Source organism: Xiphophorus couchianus, chromosome 3, assembly GCF_001444195.1.
Source record: "Xiphophorus couchianus chromosome 3, X_couchianus-1.0, whole genome shotgun sequence".
NCBI lineage: Eukaryota > Metazoa > Chordata > Actinopteri > Cyprinodontiformes > Poeciliidae > Xiphophorus > Xiphophorus couchianus.
Genome location: NC_040230.1, coordinates 12,887,055 through 12,902,330, shown reverse-complemented (window position 1 = coordinate 12,902,330; position 15,276 = coordinate 12,887,055). Strand labels below are relative to the sequence as shown.

At 36.8% G+C, this 15,276-nt stretch overlaps 3 protein-coding genes across 6 annotated transcripts; 2 read left to right on the top strand and 1 right to left on the bottom strand.

Annotated features, from left to right (window-relative positions):
* Positions 1–57: 57 nt before the first annotated feature.
* On the bottom strand, positions 58–10,599 carry emg1 (EMG1 N1-specific pseudouridine methyltransferase). Its single transcript, XM_028012346.1, has 6 exons — positions 10,451–10,599; positions 2,349–2,500; positions 2,121–2,222; positions 1,859–2,000; positions 852–1,057; positions 58–768 (listed from the first exon to the last, which is right to left on the bottom strand). Exons 2-6 carry the CDS (start codon positions 2,493–2,495, stop codon positions 655–657), a joined length of 711 nt encoding a protein of 236 aa, XP_027868147.1. The 5' UTR covers positions 2,496–2,500; positions 10,451–10,599; the 3' UTR covers positions 58–654.
* Positions 2,645–9,379, top strand: nop2 (NOP2 nucleolar protein homolog (yeast)). 2 transcript variants are annotated; one of them, XM_028012336.1, is made up of 16 exons: positions 2,645–2,791; positions 3,826–3,955; positions 4,052–4,094; positions 4,171–4,235; positions 5,182–5,474; positions 5,854–6,073; positions 6,160–6,359; positions 6,451–6,540; positions 6,741–6,828; positions 6,934–7,074; positions 7,150–7,289; positions 7,411–7,500; positions 7,607–7,729; positions 8,277–8,374; positions 8,466–8,602; positions 8,689–9,379. In XM_028012336.1, the coding sequence occupies exons 2-16, from the start codon at positions 3,847–3,849 to the stop codon at positions 9,117–9,119; spliced, it is 2,268 nt and encodes a 755-aa protein (XP_027868137.1). In that variant the 5' UTR covers positions 2,645–2,791; positions 3,826–3,846; the 3' UTR covers positions 9,120–9,379. The 2 variants fall into 2 exon arrangements, with proteins under 2 accessions (XP_027868137.1, XP_027868138.1); XM_028012337.1 differs by lacking the exons at positions 2,645–2,791; positions 3,826–3,955 and having other exon boundaries at positions 4,049–4,094; positions 4,171–4,232; positions 5,178–5,474.
* On the top strand, positions 10,064–15,163 carry ing4 (inhibitor of growth family, member 4). 3 transcript variants are annotated; one of them, XM_028012344.1, is made up of 8 exons: positions 10,064–10,211; positions 10,663–10,734; positions 11,522–11,688; positions 11,802–11,916; positions 12,032–12,140; positions 12,232–12,376; positions 14,296–14,357; positions 14,464–15,163. In XM_028012344.1, the coding sequence occupies exons 1-8, from the start codon at positions 10,175–10,177 to the stop codon at positions 14,501–14,503; spliced, it is 747 nt and encodes a 248-aa protein (XP_027868145.1). In that variant the 5' UTR covers positions 10,064–10,174; the 3' UTR covers positions 14,504–15,163. The 3 variants fall into 3 exon arrangements, with proteins under 3 accessions (XP_027868145.1, XP_027868144.1, XP_027868146.1); XM_028012343.1 differs by having other exon boundaries at positions 12,029–12,140; XM_028012345.1 differs by lacking the exon at positions 10,064–10,211 and adding an exon at positions 10,242–10,349 and having other exon boundaries at positions 12,029–12,140.
* Positions 15,164–15,276: the final 113 nt, after the last annotated feature.

Here is a 15,276-nt window from a genome sequence, read left to right as displayed (position 1 = left end):
TATAAAGATGTTATAACTGCTTTGTTTCGGATTGTAATAAAAAGAAAAGTAACACCCTTTCCTAAAAATACATTTTAATTTAAACTTTGTGTGACACATTTTGGTACAAAAGAAGGTTTTTTCAAAGGATAATCTATTAGGTGCAGAAGTAACCATAAAAGTCATAATCATGGAGGAAAAAACACAAATTCATAGATAATTCTTTTACAGCCAATTTAGTATCAATTATGAGGTTAACAAGTAGCACTGAAATGCACCATCTTGGCTCATCTCCATGTGTGGCTGCAGAAAACTTTTGAAATTTACAATGGAGATGCGGGAGCACTGAACTGAATAGAGGAGAAATCATAGCCACTTTAAACTAGAAAACAAAACTTTTCCAATCCAAACAATCATATCATTATAATAAACAAATATTTTTTGTTATCTGGAAACAATATAAAAATGATCCCATTATGTTGATATAATGATTTTTGTTTTCACATCTTGAGAAAACAAAACAAAAATAGTATTTATGTGGGAGCGGGTGCTCTCTGCTTCCTATAGTTGTTCTTGTGGGAACGTTCAGCATTTGTTCCAGTAAATATGGTTCATTGTAACCAGAGCCATATAATTACAGTTGTTTCCGTTCAGCAGTTTATTGTAATCCGTTTGTCACAGGACGCCCCACACCTCCTCAAAGGCGGAGCATATCTTGGCACAGGTCAGAGCTGCAGAGAGGGGGTAGTTACTTATAGAGACTGTCTGCTCGGTGTAGTCCACATTCACCTGAGGGCAAAAAAACCCAAACTGGTTATATTGAGAAATTATTTGAAACCATGAAACAAGAACTATCTGTATCATCTCCTCACCGAACCATGTGCAAACGCTCCGATCACCACTGCTGCAGGGCCCTCTGGCACCACGGTCCGAGCATTTGCAGCCTCCCCAGCGGAGAAGGACATGCCGATGCGGGGGCAGCCGGGGGGCAGGTGGTCAGACACTGGATTTTTAATCATCTTCAGCAGCTTCTGAGGACCGTCAGCGGCTCTGACGCTCAGTTTGTGCAGCAGCTGAACTTTGGTGTTAGAGAGAGAAGAAATAGTCAAAGAGATGGAGAGAAAACCATAAAACCATAAAAAGGACATTGCAAAAGTCGTTATCCCTCTTCAACTACTCAATACTTTGTTACATTATGACTACAACCTTTAGTGTACTTTAGGTTAGATTAGACAAAACTTTATTATTAATCCCTCATGAAAGTTCCTCTATGAAATTCAGTTTCCAGCGACAGCTTTATGTGACTGGCCAATGCAAAGAAGTGAACAACTGTGAGGTGGAAGGGAATCGATAGACGATTTCCAGCAGTTTGACAAATAGAAGAAATAATAATGAAAAAAACATGGCAGTCATTTTTATTAAGTTCCCTTTAATCTGATAAATCTAAACATCAAATGTTAAAAGATTTTCTTCATAAATTCTCCGATTAAGGGAGTCAATCCGAGTGTAATCTTGTGATCTCTACATGAATCCAGCTGCTCTGTGAAGGCCTCAGAGGTTTGTTAGAAAACATCAGAGCATGAATCACACAACCAGCCGGTAGGCCAATGGTAACTCTGGAGGAGCTGTATAGATCCACAGCTCGGTTGGGAAAATCTGTCAGCAGGAAAACTATCAGTGATTCATGTCACAAATCTCACAGCCACTGAAAAGTGGCACAAAGGGTTTTATTAAAAGAGAACCTTAGGAAGCTCCATATGCAGTTTGCCAAACATCATCTAGCGAACACAGTTAATATAAGAAATCTCAATGTAAAAGCAGATTAAGGGGAGTTAATACTTTTGCAAGCCACTGTAGACAACAAAAAAAGAAACAATACCAATTAAACCACAGAAGCGGGTGAAGGTTCTGGGGATGCGGGTCTGTGGGTTGATCTCTATTAGGGCGTTTTTCTCGGTGTGGATGTAAACCTGCAACAGGCCTGCCCTGTTCAGCGGACTGTCCATCAGCATGAGCAGACACTGAAATGAAGGGACAGATTGTTTTCAGAAACCTTAATCAGGCAGACACTGTAAGAAAAGTAAAAATACACAACCACACAAAAAAACCAAAAAAACAAATGATGTAAGTTTTGTGTTTACCTGATGTGTGATGTCTGGTCTTATGTGTCCCGGATCTCTTCCACTTTTGATGATCATGTTTTTGTGCTGATCGCAGTTTAACAACTCAAATGTTTTACCAACCTGTAAGACACAAACCAAACAGCAACAAGCAGAGATCAGAATTAAATCCTCTCAGCGTTATTTGGTCATAGATGTGGTCACAGATGTTGGTTGTGTTTGTAATTAAGAGCAGCGTTATTCTCTAACCTTCACAGTTTCTAACGATGCTCCCTCCAGAATAACAATGAGTCTTCTTTCAGCCATTCGATCACGGAGGCTGATTTTGCCTGTTTTTGCTGCTTTTGGTTCATATTCATCCAAATGCTCCAGACCACGCTTCTTTCCAGATGCCATGACTCCTTTTGTTAGTCGCAGAAGGATGACGTCAGTAAAGGAAACGCATTGAGGTATTTTTTAAAATGATACAGTTGCCACGTAAACTAATGCATTTACATTAGTTAACCTGTTCCTGCTTACATAAATAATGACTAAGAACATTTACCATTTTGTTTAAATGAAACAAAAATATTTTAATGCCGCGCAAGATTAGTACGTCATTTTCATGCGCCGGATATTCTCCAGCAACGTGTTGAAGGAAATTTCACGTGTGGAAACCCGAAAGTCTGAAGTCAAAAAGCATCGATTAGTGGGTGAGTATTTGAGCTTTATGTAGTTAAGCTTGTCTGTGAAGCCAAAAAAACAACAAAGTTTTCGTAACTGAAACATTTTTAAATTGCCAACTGGGCACGCTGAAGCAGGTCTTGTTTTATAAAAGGCTCATTATTTTATAACCAGATTCGTTTGTCCCTGTGCAGCTTAGTGCTAACTCGCTCGTCAGATAATTGTACAGCTTCATAGATGTATATCTTTTAAGAAACAAAATAATCGAGTAAGTAACGCAGGCTTTTACTACTTATATCTACATACGACCTTTTGCCTAACCCTTTTACATATATGCTCCCATGTCTGCCATGCAATTTCTTCAGTGGCTGATTGTCTTTTTTCCATAAGCCATGTTTCTGAACCTATTGCTATAAACAGAGGCTTTTTTGGCACTTTTGTTAGTAAAGTTTGCCATCAGCTTAAGCTGGCCACGGTGGGGTATGTTAGTAGTTTTTAATTAAGTTTTATCTATTTATTTGTATTTTAAATCCAGCAGTTCTCATACTTGCACTTCCCTCTGTAATATTAATAGTTTATAAATCGGATCATTAGACTCTTAGAATTCACTGTTTTTACTAGACACACAAGTGCAGTCTATAATTACTTGGGGTGTAATATTTTTATTACTAAAGGATTTGTACTACCAATTGTTTTTAGTTTAACAACAACCTGTACATATGTACATTACTTCTTCACCATGAAAGCATGTTATTTGCCACAATTATTTTTGAAGGATGTTCATTCACTGATAAATTAAATAGTGTCCACTGTACTGTCAGGATACTCAATAGGACTATTATTTATTTCCATGTTCTTAATGGTCAAAGCTAATTAGAGCCACTGTAGAGGGTTTACAGAGCAGCTTGAGGCTTCAAAGCTGAGGGTTACGTTGTAATGGAGGCCTCTCTACAGTATGTCAGACTCGGTATGATATGTAGGGTATTAATAATGTTCACTAATTTGTTGTTAGGGCAAGGAGTGGTAGTAGTGATTTAATTTTCTCTGCTTCTTCATTTTGAAGTTGTAGCTGAGAGTTGGAGTCATGGGTCGGAAGCTTGATCCCACCAACAAGGTGAAGAGGGGGCCGGGTAAGAAAGCCAAAAAGCAGCAGGGAGCAGAGGTTGAGTTGGCCAACTTCATAGATACAGAAGGTAAGTATTTTTTTTCTGATCCTTAATGAAAACAAAAGCACACATTGTTTGCTTCTTTTACTGCCGGTTGTGTGTAACATTGTATTGTCTTTGCAGAAGATGCAGGACCAAAACGTTTGTCAAGTAGATCCAGAAAAAGGTAACAGGTGGACTGTTTAGCTTGAAATACAGCCACAGTGTTTGCAAGGTGTTTAGTAACGTTTGCAATTTTTCAGAGCTGCTAAGAGAGTTGAGAACCTGAAAAAGCCAGAAAATGTTGCTGAGAAACAACCCAAAAAAGGTAAGCGCATCAATCTGACCCATTGTCCATGACATGTTTTAGAAATGACAATAAACCTGTCACCATAAGCAACATTTTAAATGTGCCTTTGGATTAATTGTACACAAAGTAAAGTATTGTTGGTTCTGTCCACGTTAATGTACTTTCCACTGTGTTTTCACTTCTCATCCACCTGGAAACTGTATTATTATTGAAAAAAAAATAACATTTTGTAATAGTTTCTTGCTCACATCTGTTTATTCTTTACGGTCATACATTTTTTTCAGCTTTATTTTGAGGTTTATTTGAAAGATTCATGGATGTGACAGATGTCAAACTGTCAGGAGCAAAAATAAATGGTTTTCAATACATTTTGTGTTGAAATAGTCATATTGGATGTCAAACTCTGCCTGGTGACCTACAACCTTCCCAGTGTTCAATGTTCTGACTTTAGTTGGTGAAGGCAACAAATAATACAAACATTTTAAGGGAAATCAACCTGAGTGTGGCTGAAGCAATACTGGGCTAAAGATAAAAAAAAACAACACTTTTCCTGCTCACATTTTGTATATTTGACATCCAAGCAACACAGCTTTGATTTATTAATTTTTAGCATTATCGCTACCTGTCAGCTGTGCTTAAATACAATCCCACATACCTAGTTGAAAGATTAAAAATTACAAATATCTGTTTTGATTAAAAAGCAACTACAGAGTGGGGTAATTAGTTCCTACTTTTCACATAAGAATGAGTTTTTTTAAACAAGAACATTTTTATGCATACTTAGAATAATGAAGGAATTCTGTGATCAAAAAATAATCCTAGATTCTTGTTCACTGCAAAATTTTAAATAAATGTGTTCTGTATTTGAACATTTATAGAAGTTGTTTTTGTATGCTTCTTAAAGGCTCTCTCCATCTGTCTGAAATTTTAATTGAAAATATGTGCTTATTATTTCTGTCCAAAGGATACAGTGATGACAACAGTAAATGGTTGAAACCTACAAAGAGGAAGCGCAAAATGGATGAGCCTGAAAGTGAGGATGACAGCGAGGAGATGTGGGAAGATGAGGAAGAGGAAGAGCAGGTGCTTCTGCCGAAGAAGGGAGGAAAAGAACAAGAAAAAAAAAGTGCAGATTTGGGATTAAAAAACCTGGAAGATGATGATGATGAAGAAGAAATGGTTGACGACTATGGTGCAGAAGATGATGGCAGTGGACAGGAAGAGGAAGACGAAGAGGAGAACAGTGATGGAGATGATGTATGTTATCTCATTTATCTCTTTTTTAAGAATTTGTATTTAAAAGTTGGCATATAAAAAGCTTCTGTTTAATGTAGCCAGTCCACTATGATAGATATTAACCATTCTACAGTGTTTGAATGTCACTTTAAGTTTACTCATTCTTTTTGTTAACTTTTTCATTTCCATGTGAAATGCTTCGTTTTAGCTTTTCTGGAAGATTGTGAAAGTCTACAGGTTTTCTTTTGTTTCCTTTCAGAAGTTTGTCAAACTTCACAGTTGAAAGTTAAATTAGTCCTCAGGCCATTTGATCAGAAGTCTAACTGCTCAGGAATGATTAGATGTTATAATTGTGGCAAAAAATTAGATTAACTTAATTTGTTGATTTGATCCACTTCAGCTTCTTCCAATCGAACGTGCTGCCAAAAAAGAGAAAAAACTGAAGGAATCCATGGGTCTAAGCAGTGACGATGATAATGAAGAGGAGGAAGAGGATGATGACGATAGTGATGAAAAGCATGAATCAGATTCTGACATGTATGAGGAGGAAACAATCCAAACTAACGCGGATGATTTTGATACCTTCCGACTTCCCTCGGCTGAGGAGAGTGAGAAGGAGGGTGAGTCTGTTGTTAAAATCTGACAGCAAATCATCAGGAAATGTTCTGCAAATGGCCAAACCTTCATCTCTCACCTGTGTTTTCAGGTGCCCTGTCTCTGGACCTGAAGGGAGTCCATCAGAGAATAAAGGACAACATTGATGTCCTCTGTAATTTCTCAGCAAAAAGGGAAGAGGGGAAAGCCAGAGTGGATTACCTCTCTCTTCTGAGGAAAGACCTTTGTACTTATTATAGCTACAACGAATTCCTCGTTGAGAAATTAATGGACCTCTTCCCTCTCTCAGAGGTTGGTTTGTTTTGCATCCACAAATCTATGATTCACTGAAAGGTTATGGGTGGCAGCTTGAAAAATAAGTAATTTTTGTTGCTTTCGGCAGCTTGTTGACTTCCTGGAAGCCAATGAAATTCAGAGACCAGTCACAATTCGAACCAACACGCTGAAAACAAGGAGGCGGGACCTTGCACAGGTAACTACTCTGGACTCTTTAGAGTATGACCGTGCCAACATCAAGCTTTTTATATATTACTGTCCCTTATACAAAAATCTGAAGCTATTTTGGTAATGTATGCAATACAGCAGGTACTGGCGTGTTGGGGTTTTTTTTATTCAATTTGAAATAAATGACATAATTTTAACTTGGACCATTTTGTATTTGTCCTTGTTTAGGCTCTGATCAACAGAGGAGTTAACCTGGACCCACTGGGGAAATGGTCCAAAGTGGGTTTGGTAATCTATGACTCCTCAGTACCTATCGGTACGTTTCTCTTCAACATGTTAACTCTAATTTTAGCCTGAATTTTTTTCAGAGAAGCATATTTCAGCCGCCAGAGTTTTGATGTCATGCTTTGTTTGAATCCAGGTGCGACCCCGGAGTATCTGGCCGGTCATTACATGCTGCAGGGAGCCTGCAGCTTTCTTCCTGTTATGGCGCTCTCTCCACAGGAGGGGGAGCTGGTGCTGGACATGAGCTCGGCCCCTGGAGGAAAGACCTCCTATATGGGTAAGATATGTTACTCTTATGCCTGCAAATTATGTGTTGAGAGCTAAATGTTGAAGTGAATGTTCCTCCGTTTAGCTCAGCTGATGAGAAACACAGGAGTGATCGTAGCTAATGATGCTAATGCTGAAAGACTGAAGAGCGTGGTGGGAAACCTTCACCGCCTCGGGGTCACTAACTCCGTGGTCAGCAATTACGATGGCAGGCAGTTCCCAAAGGTAACTTCATTTCAGATGTTCATTTGCAAGACATAAATAAAAAACATTTATTTATTGGTTTAAATAAATGTCACGACTGCATTGCTTATAGTTTACTGAACTATGGAGGTTTTTGCCACAGGTAATGGGAGGGTTTGACAGAGTGCTGCTTGATGCACCATGCTCAGGCACAGGAGTTATTGCAAAAGATCCAGCTGTAAAGACCAGTAAGGTGAAACGTCACAGCTTGTCTCTGCCCATTGATCTACAGATACCCTCTTAATTAAAATTTCATTGCGCATTAAAACATCTTCCCTCTTATCTTGTTTTTCGATTAGGATGAGCCGGATATTCTGCGCTCTGCTCATTTGCAAAAAGAACTGCTTCTATCAGCTATCGACTCCGTGAATGCAACGTCTTCTACTGGAGGATACCTGGTCTACTGCACATGCTCAATAATGGTATGTGTTACCACAAAATGAGGTTTAGTCAGGACTGCAGTGACGCTGATGTCTAAATTATTATTATTAAAAACATTGCAATCTATTCACCTTAACATAATCTGAACAATTATATGAAATCAATAATTTATGGAACAAAAACACAACATTTTACTAAGTAGTTTTAGTCTTAAGTTGCTTTTTATATTAACAGCATTTTATATTTTTACAATTTATAGCATTTTATATTTTATTTTTAATTTTATCTACAACTACTACTCAGTGGTAGTTGTTATTGTGTCTTGTCTCTATGCTGTAACTGCGAAGTAATTTCCCTGCTGGGATGAATAAAGTACTTCTATTCTAGTTTCTAGTGCAAATATTTTTGTTTTGACTTATTTCAAGAGTACTTAATTACAAGTAACTTTTCAGAAAGATATAGAAGCTTGTTTAAAGTAAATAATTCATGTAATAATGATAAAAGTTTCCCACTGTTATGCTCATTTCATTTGTGTGGATGTTTGTCTTGATTTAAGCTTTGATAGTAACCACGTCTGTCTCCAACCAGGTGGAGGAGAATGAGTGGGTGGTGGACTACGCTTTGAAGAAAAGGAATGTTAAACTAGTCCCAACCGGACTTGATTTTGGGAAGGAAGGCTTCACCAGGTAATGAAAGTTAACTCCGGAGAGTATACCCATTTACTGACTGATAAACACTGTGATCATTAAATAGAAAAACATTTTATGCCCTCCGTAGTTTCAAGAAATTTAGATTCCATCCTTCCCTGCAACTCACCCGCCGTTTTTACCCACATTCCCACAACATGGATGGATTTTTTGTGGCCAAATTTAAGAAGTTCTCTAATGTAACCCCATCAGCTTCAGTTGGGAAAGGTAACTCTCTCAAATCTGAGTTCAGATTGAAATGTTTTCTCTGTTTAATGTTATGATTGCATAACTTTTTGTGTTGGTAATTACAGAAGATGAGACAACAGAAGCTTCTGAGGCAACAGAAGCTACAGATTCTCCGAAAGATAACCCGTCCAAAAGCAAAGCAGCTAATGAAACTGTGCTAGCAAAGACGGATGCCCTAAAGCAAAATGCCAAAGCTAATGGAGCAGCAGCTAAAAAACCAGCAAACATCAAGATAAAAGGACAACAGGGCTCTCAGACTGGACCAAAGAAGGCAAAGATTGCCAAAATGGATGGAGAGACTGTGAAAGGAGCCCAGGCAAAGAACCCTGCAAACAAGACTCCTGTCCAGACAACCGTACCAAAGACTGTCAAAAAAGATGGAAGTAGATTTGAGAAAAAGCAACCCAAAAAGGGGAAATCACCCTTGAAGATGAAGAACAAGATGGGAAAGAATAAATTCAAAAAGATGAAGCACAAGTTTCAAAAAAACAAATAATGTTTGACATGTGAGCAGTGAAACATTTCAGATTACAAAGAAACTTTGTAGAGTCCTATTAAATACCTGACTCCCTTTCTCTACATTTAAATATTCTTTGGGTCAATGTTATCTGTTTCAGAGTAATGTGTTAAATATGGCTATATGCTGATAGATTTGATTTTAATGTTTTTTTTCTGTTTTATCTGATCTATAATGTTGTAGGTTTGCTGCAGGTGAACATAACCTCCATGAAATAATAAATGTTTTAAGACTTCCAATTTTTTTAGTTATCTGGTTTTAGCTGTCTGATTTTAATCACTTTAATCTTCAAGAAAATAAATTTCTTTAGTAATAAAACATCACCTAAGAGAATACATGTAGGTTTATATATATAAAATTAAGTTGAGAAGTTTGTTTTTGTTTTTTTTATCCTGTCTATAGCCAAAATACGTTTTTATTATGGACAAATTTAGTTTTAAATATTCCTGTGACTCATTCATTCACTGCATAAAGTAGGTATTTGTTTATATATTTATTTTGGATATCACAAACTTCGGTTCCTTTCTCATATTAAACTATTAACAGTTGATGTAAAGTATCATACATTCAACATTTTTGCTCATGGCTTAAGTACACGGGGCTGCTGTTTTGGCCCAAAGGAGTACAGAAAAATAAAATCGAGAACTTTTATGTAGAATTTAAGTAATTATAATGAAGAACTTATTATGTTGACTATAGACATATTAATGTAAGCTTTACTGCAGCTCATGTCTTTGGTAGAATTTAACGGCAAAACAAAAAATAATTTGTACCTTTAACCAAGGAGTCTGTATTAAAACGCTACTATTTCAATTGGTAAGAAATAATTGCAATTTATTTTAAAAATGTGCACTGTAATTTGAGCTCCACGCATGTTAAAAATGTTATTCTCATTTCTGTTAATTTCTTAAGGTGGATGGTGGACACAGTAGGCATAAAGCATACGAAGATTAAGTTTTTTTTTTCCTTAAAAAGTCTTGGAAATCAGATTGGTCCATTTCGAAACGGAAACTGCCTTGTTTACCTTTTCCAAGATGGCGGCGGGGATGTATTTGGAGCATTATTTGGACAGTAAGCTATAAATGACGCCTTGAAGTTGTTTGCATATGTTCAATTTAATTTAGTCAATTAATTGTTTGCACTTAATTATGCCCCGCAGTTCATGTCTATTTATTAGATGGAGGAAAACGCGTTAACCACTTTCTAACGGTCAGTCTTTTAGGCTCTGTCTATTTCCTGGAAAAGCGCTTTGTAGCGAAGCTAAAATGCTGCTGGATATCTCATAGTAGATGCAATGTTTCAATACTTACTGTCGATGTACTTTGATTCATTTTACCCGCAAAAACAGCCGTATGTTTGGTATTTGTTGAATAGATTCAGAAAACAAATTAAATGGCGTTTCACGTACAACATTAAGCTAGCCACCGCGCTCGCATTGTTTTTTTTCGGTTTGTTTGATTGTGGCGATTGTGCAATTAAACTGATATGTTTTTATCTTTCCCCAACATCTTCATCTATCCAGGCATTGAAAATCTTCCCTTCGAGCTGCAGAGGAACTTTAATTTGATGAGAGATCTCGATCAACGCACAGAAGGTGGGAATAAATAAAATTGAGTGTTTGTCACATATATTCATGAGGTATCCATTCTTCAAGCATTATTGATTTATATATGTTCCTGAATTGTATTTTAGATCCCACCAGTCATATAAATGATGGCTCCTGCTAAACTTACCTTAACTTTTTAAAATATATATATTTATGCATAAAACCAACTGATTAAAATGTTTTATTTTGTGAATTGAAGTTACGGTGCTTTACAAAGGTTTTCGTACTCCTTGAACTTTTCATATTTTATGTTTTGTTGGGATTTTGTGTGACGTACAAAGTGCAACATCCTTGTGACATTGAAGCAAATGGATACAATTTGTTTTCAACAAAGTGTCTTGGATCTGTTCCAAATTCATTTTCAAATCTCAATTGAAATTGTACATCAAAAATGAATGTGCTGAAGTGTTTTCGTGTTTGCTACACGTTGACAAACATACTACGCCTAAAAAAAAAAGCCTGGTCCAAGTTAACCTCCTTTATTCTGATAACCCTAAATAAAACCCAATGCAACCAATTGCAGAAGTCGCTTTATTTGTAAATTGAGTCCACCTGTGTGTAATTTAATGTCAGTATAAATCCTGCTGTTCTTTAGAGGCCCCAGTGGTTTGCTAGAGAATATTAGTGAACAAACAGCATCATGATGTTTGTGCAAAAAACACACGAGACAGGACAAGAAAATGTTTTCTGCACATCAAATGGCTTTTACTTTTTGTGAGCATTTCTAAAAGTTAAATAAAAGGACTAATAAAAAACTTATGCTTATTTCATTTAGACCTAAAAGGACAGATTGACTCTCTGGCTAAAGAATACACCTCCAACGCCCGGACTCTCTCCTCTGATCAAAAACTGTCCCTACTGAGGCAGATTCAGCAGTCCTACAGTAAATGCAAGGAGTTTGGAGATGACAAGGTGCAGCTGGCTATGCAGACCTATGAAATGGTTGGTACATCTGACATAATCTTATTATTCTGCATACATATGTTCTAAACTTTAAACATTTAAAGATTATACACCACATATCAGTGGGCTGATAAGGTAATTTTTTACTACAGGTCGACAAACACATCCGACGCCTCGACACAGACTTGGCTCGGTTTGAAGCTGACCTGAAGGAGAAACAGATTGAGAGCACAGACTACGATTCCACCTCCAGTAAGGGAAAGAAAGGTGTGTGTTTGCTTTCTATTTTCTCTGTATGTGCTTTGTTTTGTTTTGACGACTTGTACAGTTTTTACAAATCTGTGCTTTGTGTAACACTGGAGTGTTTGTGTAATTCCAGTAGACACCAGACAGAAGGAGAAGAAGACCGCCAAAACAAGATCTAAAGTGAAGAGCTCAGACGAAGATGGAAGTCCCAAGAGCGCACAGAAGAAAGTCAAACTTTTTCAGCAGTATGTTTTTATATCTTGTCATGATCATGCGTAGGTTTTAATGGTAAAAGAACACTGGTGTTATATATTTTTTTCTCCTTCATTTGATCAGAGGGGAATTCAATGCCCCTGCCTCCAACTTTGGCAATGTGCACCCATCTGATGTGCTGGACATGCCTGTGGATCCCAACGAGCCCACCTACTGTTTGTGCCATCAGGTGTCTTATGGCGAGATGATTGGCTGTGACAACACCGATGTGAGTTGTTGTTTTTTTTTTATTGGTGAACAACACAATAGCTTAACTTACAACCTTATTTCACATGTGCTTGTGTGCAAACTAAGCATTATTTGTTCATGTTGCATTTTTGCTGTGGATTTATGAATTATTGGGAGAACTCAAAAGACAGTAGTTTTCTGCACTTGTATTTCTCTTAGTTGGTGATCAAGAACAGTTATCAAAAATCAGCAAAATGCAATTAGCTTAGATGAATCAAAGACATGCAGCTCAAGAAACGATCAAAAACCCTGTACTGCCTTTTAACTTTGAGTCCTTCTGCCCTCTGCTATTACTTTTTATATTTCTAAAACCTTTTCAGAGGCCAACGTTTTGTGCTCTGCCACTCATTTTATATTTTTTTTGCACCTTGGTCAAGCATGTACAACTTCCTGTATGCATGACTTTCTATGGTGTTTACAGCACTTGTAAACACCATCTCATGTGCCATAGTTTTCTGTAATTTTCCCATAATTTCAGAACTTTTTTCTTTAATTAATGTGACCCAAACTGAAAAAATAGCTTAAAGCTTTTGGAGGGAAAATAGACAATAAATGACTAAAATAATGTGGTTAAGTGTGTACACCCTTAAGCTAATACTTTGTTGAGTCACCTTTTGATTTTGTCCCAGTAGTCTCTCATTGGGTTTTTGTCTACCAGGATGGAATATCTTAACTTGGTATTATTTGCATACTTTGCAAAAATATTCCAATGCTGTCAAAGACAAACTTTCCCAGCTGAATTAAGATTGGCCTAAAGATTTTAACAGAGATTTGGATATGGAGGTAAATTAAGATTTCGATGAAACAGAATTACTTCCAATGAACCTATAGCTGATTCTGTTGCAATAAACCTCCTCCACCATTTGTATATAAACTATCCCAATGAGAATTTTCTTACTTGGACTGTTTTTTTTAGTCACATAATGATTAAATGAAGTGACTGCAAAAGCAGATTAAAAATGGAAGTGTTTTTTTCAGGAGTTTCTCATTCACAATAAAACTAAATGCACTTTTAAAATCATAGCACTTTGTGAGTTGAGATTAGGAATTCACATTTCACTTTTGTGTACACATCTAATATGCTAGTTCACATGGGGCACAAATACAATCTATTCTAAATTTGCTCTTGCATTTTACAGCAGCACCCACCCCATCTATGTAAAATATGTCATGGAGTTTTCCCTGAATCTAGGCAGGCTTGGTTTTCCAGTTTTTCTAACACCCTACTCCATACTCTGTAGCCCAGCCATGTGAGGAATGTTGGCGTCTTTGCTCTTCCACTTTGTACACTTTGTAATAATCTCAGCTGAGTGATACTTTTCGATAATGCGGTCCGCCTCATTCTTGTGTATCTTTTTGCACACCACGGCTCTTGCTGTGAGATGTGACTGAGGAAATGTCGAAGCAAAATACTTGTAGAAAAGCTGTGTTTTTATTTTATTTTATTTTTTTAGGTTAATTTGAAACATTACTCCTATTTAACATGCTTATCAATATGTTGGTTAGTTCTGAAAAAACAGAACATTGTGTGTACATTTCTGCACCTATGTTATTTTCTATTTTGATGTTCACTTTTTACATTTTAAGTCAGTTTTAGGGTGGAAAACATCCTGAAATGATCTAAAAATTATTTGTTTTGGTCCCATTGTTTACATCATGCAATTAAACAGCAGTGCATATTATTCCTCGATCCAAATCTCAAAATGATAAGCCTGAAACTCTTTCAGGCCCATGCCTCATCATCATTTTAGGACTGCAGAAAAGAAAACAGTTTAATGGTAGCTCTGATTGCGGGCTTTGAACAGTCAGTTCTTGATTGTGTCTTTTGAAAAGCTTGGTTTTGTCAAAGTGGTTAGTTTGTGCTACAATAGTGTGTTTGGATTTTTTTTTCTCTTTCAGTGCTCCATTGAGTGGTTCCATTTCGCATGTGTAGGCTTAACAACCAAACCACGTGGAAAATGGTGAGAAAGTCTAAATCGATTGCCATCGGTGTGCGCAGCAACACAAGTGTTTTTAAAATTGTTACAGCTCCCCATAGCCACCTCAATTTTTATTCCCCCTCTGCAGGTACTGCCCTCGCTGCTCTCAAGACAGAAAGAGAAAGTGATTCACCTGGTCACTCTGGAACAAAACACAGAGAAAAAGTTTTCTTCATTTTTATTTGACATCTTTGTTTTACATTTGGTGCTTTACTCTTTGGTTTACGTCCTTGCCTTGGTCTGATGCAGTGTGTGAAGGAGCCAGACGGTTACAAATGTATTTAAGTTGGTTTTTTTTTTAATGCATAACAGTTTTTAGTTTTTATTTAGTTATCTTTGGTGCTCTTATTGTGATTTTTTCATATATATAATTTTGTCCACATAACTAATAAACACTACAGCTGCTCCATCTGGTTTAGTAGTTGTAGCTCTGATATACAATACTGTATTCACAGAATATTCACATGGACAAGTGAGAAGTTTCTATATATTAATGAAAATCAGCCTTGAATGGTTTTGTTTTTGTATTGTTAATTTGCCCTTGTTTAAAATTGAAACACTATTTTTAGATACATTAATAAGACAAAACCTGCTTTGTGACACAGCATTAGATATATGTGGTAGTGAATTAACCCATTTTAATTTAACACTTTTTATTTGACTGCTACATAGAATTTAAACTACATTCTTGAAAAGTATTGTCATTTCTGTAGCTGAAATATTGGTGCCGGGGTGAGGGGATGATAGGGCTGTCAATCATTTCAATACAGCCACTACCTCAAAAAACACTCCTTTGTGGTCTTGTCTTTTTTTTTTTTCGCTGAACTGGTAGCTTCCACTGTGTGATGTACTGTGCGTAGTTGACCACCAGGTGGTGGTATTGGGTCAGAGTTTAAAACTA